Below are 9,752 nucleotides of genomic sequence, written 5' to 3' on the forward strand. Positions count from 1 at the left end.
AAAAGAGATGGGAGAACGTAACTCGATTGTCCCAAGTATAATTCACATGCATATAATTGTTATGTGCGAATAAACAGAGTTGTACGGTCACAAGGATGATCTTGATGACTTGAACGATAAATTTGAAGGGGAAACGCCGTTTCGCCTGCCACTTTTCAATCGGATTCATAAAGAAGAATCGCAGTTTGCGTCGCATTTTCTCCTCAGCAAATGTTGTGACTGGGCAAGACTTGCATTCTACTGGGGTAGAATGTTTTTGCCTATAATATGTAAAATTATGTTATATTTTTATTATTTCATAGCACTTTTATAGAACTTTTTAAATATCGGAGTTTATTATATTACATCATAAGTAAAAGTCTGTTACAGTAAATACAAAAAAAATTGTTTCATAAGTAATACTTTTCGTCAGAGACAACTTACTGTAATTAATTATATTTAATCTTATCATATATTAGTTTAGATATTATACTATAACTAGTTTTTATAATTTTTACTATGATTTCTTTTTTCCTCTTTAATTCATTTTACATTTTTATTTGATACGAAAACAAATAGTTTTTCTATTTACAGAACATTCAATCGTATGTAAAGCGTTAAAGCGCTTTTGATTAAATTTACTTTGTGATTATGATATTTCCGAGTATGGTAAGAATGATACTTGAAAATGAGATAACACATACTATTTAAGCTGGCAGATTATATCATGTAAGCGCAATGTAGTAGAACATATATCAATCATCATAAATATAGTGATCTTATATTTATTATTCCTCTAAGGGATAATTTATGAATAATAAGTCAAAAGCCACTGTCTATGATGATTAACAGATGATTCCTTTAAAAATAGTTATTTTATTTCTGAAAATGCATCGACTAATAAATTAGAAATTTATCGAATTATATGGGCAGATAGTTATTCGTTAACAAAATAGTATTAATTTCCATTAAATATTAATGTATATAAGCGCAATTGTGGAATTATGTAGCATAAGAAATTAAATGCAAATTATAATTTGTACTAATGAAAATTATTTCTATCATAATAATATTTGTATAAAAAAATATAAAATTGAAACGGCATAAGTTGGATCAATAAAAACTGATACACACACAATCAATTAATAAAGCTAACAGAGTAATATTACTAATTAAAAAATAATATAATTTCAATAATAATTTCGATAATAATGCAAAATGGATGAATCTTGTCCACTATTTCAACAGTATAAATATAAAATATTTAAGATATTTATATTCAGTATAAAAATCAGATGATTCTTGTATGTATGTTATGTTTAATGCAAGATTTGTGTTCATTCCTTCAACATAATCGTTAGCCCTTCGTCACTACAATAAGTCTTTTTTGACCTAAGTGAAATTTTACTCATAAATTTTTTGACACAAATTTCAATTTTTATTAAATAAAAGTTTCAATTTTATTTAAGTTAAATAACTATTTAGTGATGTAGCAAAGATGTTAAAAAGTAAGAAATCTTGAATTTTTCTAAATTTTTTGAATGCCTTAAAAAAATGCTATAAAAAAATTTAAACTGGACAAAAACCAGAGAGTCTACAGAGCCATGGCACATAAAAAAACTTAAGACATAAGACTTAAGCAGTGAGCGAATTGACCAATCACAGTAGACCATAAGCAGTAGCAAATTCAACATGTTGATTTTCTTATTGATTAGGTCTTATGTCTTAAGTTTTTCTATGTGCCATCGCCTTAAAAATATGAGTGCCTACAAAAGATATAGGAAATCATACGTAAAAAATAAAATTAATATACAATGTTATGTATTCTGTGAAACCTGATGAAATTACGAATTCTTATTCATGTTTTTTGTTGATAATATATAAATTATGTAGACAAGCAATAGTCTACATTGTCTAATGATGATTCTGAATATGATGAGTCTGCACAATTTGTAGCAAAATTAACTACAAATTGTAAAAGATAAAAGATAGCAGCTAATTTTATCTTAAGAAAGATATCCGAAATTACTATTTAGAAATGCTACATTTGGAACATGTGCAAACAATCTATGTCAAAAACAATCGAACAATGCAACATTATCAATATTATATTGTAACAGAGCAGAGCAGAGTTCATTCGATCGAAAATATAACATAACAAAGAAAGCAATGATATCAAGACTGTTGAACGCCATCGACTTAAATATCAATGTAATTTAATAGTATTAGAGATAACTGGCGAACACGACTTCAATTGAGAAGTAATTTCGATAAGCTCGCTCGAGTACAAACCTCTGTTCGCTATTTTCGTTCAGCAATGTATTCTCACTGACGATCTCCTCCTCCTCGCTATCATTGCCGTGGCTCCAGGTGCGGTTATGCAGTCTGTTCCCCGAATTGTCTTCGTGTTGGATCCTATTGCGTGACTGCATCCTATAAAATTCCAATGTACGACGATTGCCAATGATGAACTCACTGGAAGTATAAACAAACGAGTGTTCTATCCTACGGAGTCGTTGTTGTTGTCGCACCACTTTCTACCTGATGACGAAACATCCAGCTGTTCACATGCGTGGATCTATGTGGATAACGCGGAATGAATATCACTGCATTAACGCATTTAAAGATTAAAAATCATGTACCTGAGCGCAATGTGTAATTAATAGCAGACGTAACGATGTTAAATCACCAGCCATCGCACGCCATCCAACTTCGAGAAACGACTGAGCTCGAATGTGACTGAATGAGCGATACTGCGCGCCATTGGCTCGAGGAGGCGCCACTGTTGATTGTGAGTAGCGCGCCTTTTTTCTGCTTCGATGTAAAGTTGGCAGCGCGATTTTCAGATTTTCTTCTTCGCCATATTGCTCGTAAGATGCAAGTAGATTTGTGCGCGATCGTTTCTTTTCCAGCGTTATTTTTTTGTAGCGACATAATAAAGCTGTGCAGACTGAATATAATTAAACGTGTTTGCGGGTAAATATTATACGTGTACTTTGTGAAGAAGTAGCAATAGGCGGAACGGCAAGCGATGTGGAGGCGAGAAGACATAGAATGACCGCGAAAAAATCTTGAGATAATTATTAAGGTGCTATTTTATGCGCAACAATTTGCTATTATTAGTTAAAATTGATGCACTTCTAGCGCGAAATACTTTTTTATTGCATCTCATTTTGTTGTTTTCAAATCGAATAGAGCAAACAAGCAACAAATCCGGCATTTTACCTTCTTAAATTTTTCAATATTTTTAAATTTAGAAGTGCCTTTGGCGTATATTTTTCATAAATTGCTTATATGAATGAGTTAATTAAACGACAAATACAATAATGATTATAAATAATTAATTACGACTATTTCTTGTTATTAGTATTATTCAATTATATACCTGGGAAAAAATTTTATATTTCATATAAAATTATATATAATTATATATAAAATATGTCTATATACGAAACATTTTTTCCCGGGTATTTGTTTAAGAGATGAATAATAACGTTAAATTCGCGCAACAGTTATTTTTTAAATAATAATTACAATATCTTGAAAATATACTTTAATTTGGATACTTTTGTATATTACAGATCAAGTTATAATTCCACTGCTGTATGTCTCTCTTACGGTGAGTGTTAGAGTACTTTTTAACTCAATCTTTTGCGCACGCTTAACAGTAGTATACAAATATAAATATATACTCGTATATGTATAATTTTATATTTATAGTAAATAAATAAGAATTAAAGCCAAATTTTTTTTACTATTATTGATGTTTATCTTGTCGTATTACTTAATAATTAATTCGTTAGATTATAATTATATATATTTTTTATAAATAATGTACTTCTACAAATTGTGACGATATGGTGTTATAAATGAGTGATTTTTCTTTTATGAGATAAAGGGAAGGTTACTATATTTTTGCAAGATATAAAACTCAGAATTCTTTAGGGCAATAAGAAACTTCATCAGGAAGTGACTCTATAAAAAAAAAATAAACAATATTAATTTCTTTATTAATTTATGTACAAAAATATATGAAAGAGTATATAGTTTGTTAAAATGTTTAATTTATTAAAAATTTGTTGTCTATTTTTATCTATAACACATACATTTACACACACAAAAGATATTTTTAATCAATTGAATATTTCTAAAAAAAAAAAAGTAAATTTTTCGTTTCTGAAATTTGTTTTACTTTTCTATACAGCACAGAATTTGTAGCAATATCACTGCAAAATCTCTGCAATATTGCTGTAACATGCAATGTTGCTGCAATATTGCAGTAGTGTTCCTGCAACTTTTGTGCAACTTTGTGCTGTAGGGGTAATTGTTAAGAGTTTAAAATTCTATTTAAAGAAACTAAATTTAAAAGCGAAAGTTTTGCAAGATAAATGTTTTTGTAAGTATTGATAATATTCAGATAGATGATCACCGTATCTTAGAAATAAAGAAAGTCCTTAGCTAACTATCGCACTTGTTTAGCCTTGACTGGAGCAAAATAAAAGCTTGCAACAATTTTCGAGGTATATCTCTGGATTTTCCGTACAAACTTTGACAGTATGTTCTACTAACAAAAATAAGAAAAAGATATTACATAAACATAAGTCTTTATATTAAATATTATATTAAAAAGTATATTAAATGACAAAAATATATTAAATGTGTAAAAAACAATGTTATCGAAGTTTGCATTTCAAATTGCTGTCCATTCATGTTAATACAAACTTAACGTCGATATAATTTCGAATTTATCTTTTGTTGCGAGGATAGAGTAAACCTTTATATAAAAATTTCTTCTATTTTCATAACAAAAGGTGATAAATTCAATATTGATGTCAAACTTGTTTTAACATGGACAGACAGCAATTTGAAATGTAATTTCGATAACATTGTCTTTTTACGCTTTTAATATTTTTGTTATATATTTTTTAATATAGTATTTAAATTATTATTAAAATATATAAATATTGTGATAATAATAGCATTTAAAGACTTATATTATGTTTAATACATTTTTCTTATTTTTGCTGGTAAAACATACTGTTAAAGTTTGTATGGAAAATCTAGAGATACTCTGTATGTATTTACAAATGCATTTGTCTCGAAACACTCTGAATATCCTTAGCTTTAGATGCGAAGACCTGCAATGCTGAGCTAAATTAACGCTTACTCCAACTTTATTCACATTGCTTTTAATGCTTCTTTTAATTTCAATTTAAACTATTTCGCAATCGGTGAATTGCACAAATTAATTGCAGATAAAATTAGAATATTGCCTTTCAGTAATTGATTTTATTTATTGGATGGTAATTGTATGGCTTGAACGAAAGAGAATTTAACTGTGAGAAGGGTATTCGCTTTTATAAAAGAAGGATTTTATTATTATAAAAAAAAATTATGTTTTTTTGAAAGGTGATTTATTTCTCATCAAATCTTATGGTGAAATTGTCTTTATAGACTTAACATAAAGTTTTATGAAAATGTGTATCATTCCATTGTGTGTACACATTTTTTATAGAATAATATTTTTCCAAGAAAATATAATATTATCCGAATGAAAGTAGCATAAAATGAAAGTAGCATGAAATATTAATAAAGGTTTATGTTTTATACAGGTATTACAATTTTATTTCACATACAAACTGCGAGAAGCGTACACATACATTTGCGCGTAATTTCTCAAGGTTCTCTTGTCGTTCGCTTTTGACCTCGTTTGAAAGATAAATGCTAATGTTTGTGTATAAGAAAATTTCAATTTGACAGTAAGACAAATATATAGTCGAATATCCAGAATTTATAAAGCAGTAAATAATCAAATATTGTATGAATAGAAAATATTTTAAAATTCTAATTCATAAATTATATTTAGTTTTATATTTTATTAAATTTTATCTCACAAAATATATTTTTTCTGATATACGATGTCTGTCCGAAAAATAACGAATCTGACTTTTTACAATATATTAATATAAAAAATTACATTTGATTTGAAATTTTGTTAATATAATAAGATTAAAAATAATTTACTTCATAAGAATCTCGAGAGAGAAATAAACAAAAAGTATATACATTTATAATGAACTTATTAATACATTTTGTTCTATTTGCTTTTAATTATACTAGTTTACAGCAAAAAAATTTTTGAATAGATATTTCTTACAGAAATGCTGAAAACGTGTGCGATGCAAGTAAAAAAATTTCAGCACGTCAGATTCCCAAAATGATTTGTTGTCCAAAAAATGGCTTTTCAGATAATATTTTACTTTTTTTTTTAGGTTAAACCTTATCTTGCATTTATAATTAAATAAATTAGTTATATTGTTTATACTCTATAAAATACATATTTTTTATTTCAATATCTTACTTTTTAAGTTATGTTATGAAGAATTTAAATATCTTTTTTCTAAGATAGTAAATTTTCCGCTCATAACGATGAAATCATATAGTTTTCAGTTTGCAGTTATTGATACACGTACAAACTATAAAACTTGCTTAAAATAATTTTTTTTTAAATGCACTTTTTTTAAATGATATTTGAGATATTTGAGATGGGCAATTAAAATGAGACATTCTATGTGTGTATGTACATATATTATATTTATGTATATACGTATAAATGTACATATATACATAAATTATAATTGTACATTGTATTATGTATAAATGTACATATACATTTAGCGGATCTATAACGATAAATTACATTGTGTATCAATAGTCGTAAACTAGAAATGATAAGTATATATAACTTTATCGTCGTAGGCGAAAAATTTATCGTCATAAAAAAACTCTATATAATTAAATCTTTCATAATATGTCTAAAAAGTAAGATATTAAAATTAAACAGCTATTTTTATAAAGGATGAAAAAAATACATTTATAATATAATTTATGATCAGAATTTTTTCAAGATAACGTTAACCTTTTTTATAAAAAATATCAAATTTCGCAAAAAGCCATTCTTTTGTATTAAATTATTTATTTCGAAATCTTGACGTGCTAATAAAATTTAATTTGCGACATCGTCGATATTTAAAAATTTATAAGAAATATCTTACTTCTTTTAGGGTAATTAAAAAAAATTTTTTTTTTGTAAACTAGTGTTATTTACATTTTCCTAAAAATGTACCACATTTTAAAAATAAACGTTATTTTTATAAAAATTTATAAAAAAAAGGAAAATTAGAATTTACAATCAACTTCGAATTAGAAATATGTTTTGTTTTTTAAACTTTATTGTTTATCGTACTTATTAATATCATATTTGAAGAATAACAATTAGAATAAAAAACGTGTATGCACTTATGCCAACAATGCACAGCTGTCTACGTGATAACATTAATCGCTTTGCATATTGATATTGTTACGTTCAATATTTACCGATAGATATCGAACGGATGAGACATACAATACAATATAAATGTATAATGGAACAAGGTATCATGCGTCGAAATGCAAACGAGAGAACATTTGGTTTTTTTATAAAGTGCATATTGAATTTTTTACATTTTATATTTATATGAAATTCTTTTCCGCAAAAAAATTAAAAATTACGAATCTCACAACTTAGATGAGGTTTAAGCTGTAGCTTAAGTCGCATCAGCTTGTTGGAGAATGACAAAATACATTGGAGTAACCCAGATTACGGCAGAATTCGCAATGAAGCATATCGGAATACGTCAGAGTTGCGGAAGATTTAGTTCACGTGATTGAGATAGATCGCAGTTAGCCAGGATAGACTGGAGGTAAGCGCACCCTAGAGGAGGCCTGATCATGACACGTAGCCTCTTCCGAGGGCGAGAATCGAATAGTGACTCCTGGGGGGTGCGCGCGCGTTGTCGCGCGATATCGGTGGCTGCGCGTTGACACGACGCGCGTTCTCGCTGCGCCGGCAGAGCAGCATTACGGTCGCGTTACCTTCGCGACACGGAAGACCGAGTGGAGAGTATATCCTGACATTTCTGACACGCGCGCCAACCACCTAGGCGAGGAAGCGCGCAGCCGAGAGATCCGAGCGAGTGTCAAGCTCGGTCTTCGTCCCTCGCATCGACGTGGCACAGTCTGTCGCTTCTCGCCGTTACCATCAGTTCTGCTGCGAGTAGCTAGATATTAATTCGTCGTGAACGAATTGAATAATATCGGAGTGAGACGAGAATCTGTTTGGCTTTTCAGCAAGCATCATCGAAAGTGTCGTCACGTGTGAATACGAGCTGGTTCTGGAAGCAATCTGTTCCACGTCATCAATCAAAATTCTGAAGAGGAATCTTCTTCCGTGATAGCGTGATCACGATCGACTCTGGGATTTCCTAGGTCGTCGACCTGTGGTCTTCCTGCCTCTCGTCCTGCGCGAGTGTCGCGTAGCGTTTCACCGAGCAAAGTGCAGTTCTGTGTCGTGATTCTTTATCATCTTTAATCCCCCTGAGAATATCTCAGGTGTGAGTCTTCCGTTTGTGGTCATTCTATTGGCGTCGATAAGTCACTTCATCGGTCCACGCGACCAGCTGCTACCTCTTTCTTTCTCTCATTCTCACTCTCTCTCTCTCTCTCTCTCTTACGTCACTCCAATCGCAGCATGGGGGACCAGGAGCAACAGGAAACGATGTCAAGCGTGGTAGAGTTGAACGTGGGCGGCGTCTTCTACACCACTGCTTTGACTACACTGACTCGCGAGAGCGATTCGCATCTGGCGGCACTCTTCACTGGCAAATTCACCGTGGAAAAGGACGCCAAAGGCAAATATTTTCTGGATCGCGACGGCGTACTCTTCCGTTATGTATTGGACTTTCTGCGCAATCAGGCACTCGTTTTACCCGAGGGCTTTCGTGAACGTGAGAGACTCAAACAGGAGGCGAATTTCTATGGTCTACCTGGTTTAGAAAAGGCAATTTTGGAGAATACAGATTCCGGCGGACAAATTGGCGGAGCAATTGGCAAACGCGCACCAGGATACATCACCATCGGCTATCGCGGCAGCTTTGCCTTTGGCCGCGAGGGTCTAGCCGACGTCAAGTTCCGCAAGCTCTCGAGGATCCTCGTGTGCGGCCGCGTGGCGCTCTGCCGGGACGTTTTTGGTGAAACGCTGAACGAAAGTCGCGATCCTGATCATGGCATGTCCGATCGCTACACATCACGCTTTTTCCTGAAACACAGCGTCATCGAACAGGCCTTCGACATGCTGCAGGAGCAGGGCTTCAGACTAGCGAGCAGCTGCGGCTCCGGCACTGCCGGGAGCAACTCTGAGCAACTGAAACCCGGAGTGGATTCTGAAGAGAATCGTTGGAATCATTATAACGAGTTCGTCTTCGTGCGCGATTAAAGAGTTTCGCAAACGAGTACTTTGGCTAAACATCGTTGACGGCTCTTATTTTGCAAAAGTACGAGGCTGCGATCGAGCAGCTGCCGCGAAAAAGAACTTCTTCAGATATTCGAAACAGTTCAGACAGAAGTGGAAACATTCGCGAAGACACGTGTGTCTAACATGCGAGCGAATGACATAATACGGAACTCTCGTTTATAGCATGCTTTATGATACATAATGAAGTTGATATGCAATGTCAAGTTTAACAGGAGTTCGTACGAAAGCGTCGGACAATCGTATTTCGCGAAGTTCGTAATTAATTTTGTCTTATAAGAAAATTTCTCAGTCATTATTACCATTAATCAACATATTTGACATAAAAGGAATTTGGAATACTTTGACATTCGAGAATACTAACATCGTCTTCTGAAATATATTATATCTTAAAATGTTTTTCTCACTTTAATTAATTCTTTTA

At 31.7% G+C, this 9,752-nt stretch overlaps 2 protein-coding genes across 2 annotated transcripts in view; one reads left to right on the plus strand and one right to left on the minus strand.

Annotated features, from left to right (window-relative positions):
* LOC108747605 (mucolipin-3-like) overlaps positions 1-2,706 on the minus strand; it is a 4,642-nt gene extending 1,936 nt beyond the window's left edge. Inside the window, exons 1-3 of the mRNA XM_018485176.1 lie at positions 2,622-2,706; positions 2,272-2,557; positions 1-260 (exon numbers count right to left, since the gene is read on the minus strand). The exon at positions 1-260 is cut by the window's left edge and continues 6 nt beyond it. Of these exons, the coding sequence (XP_018340678.1) occupies positions 1-260; positions 2,272-2,411 (400 nt within the window). The 5' untranslated portion in view covers positions 2,412-2,557; positions 2,622-2,706. The remainder of the gene's footprint in view (positions 261-2,271; positions 2,558-2,621) is intronic.
* Positions 2,707-7,909: 5,203 nt separating this feature from the next.
* LOC108747585 (BTB/POZ domain-containing protein KCTD16) lies at positions 7,910-9,500 on the plus strand. The gene has a single exon (XM_018485147.1). It carries the CDS (start codon positions 8,549-8,551, stop codon positions 9,290-9,292), a length of 744 nt encoding a protein of 247 aa, XP_018340649.1. The 5' UTR covers positions 7,910-8,548; the 3' UTR covers positions 9,293-9,500.
* Positions 9,501-9,752: the final 252 nt, after the last annotated feature.

Source organism: Trachymyrmex septentrionalis, unplaced genomic scaffold (genome assembly GCF_001594115.1).
Source record: "Trachymyrmex septentrionalis isolate Tsep2-gDNA-1 unplaced genomic scaffold, Tsep1.0 scaffold20, whole genome shotgun sequence".
Taxonomy (NCBI): domain Eukaryota; kingdom Metazoa; phylum Arthropoda; class Insecta; order Hymenoptera; family Formicidae; genus Trachymyrmex; species Trachymyrmex septentrionalis.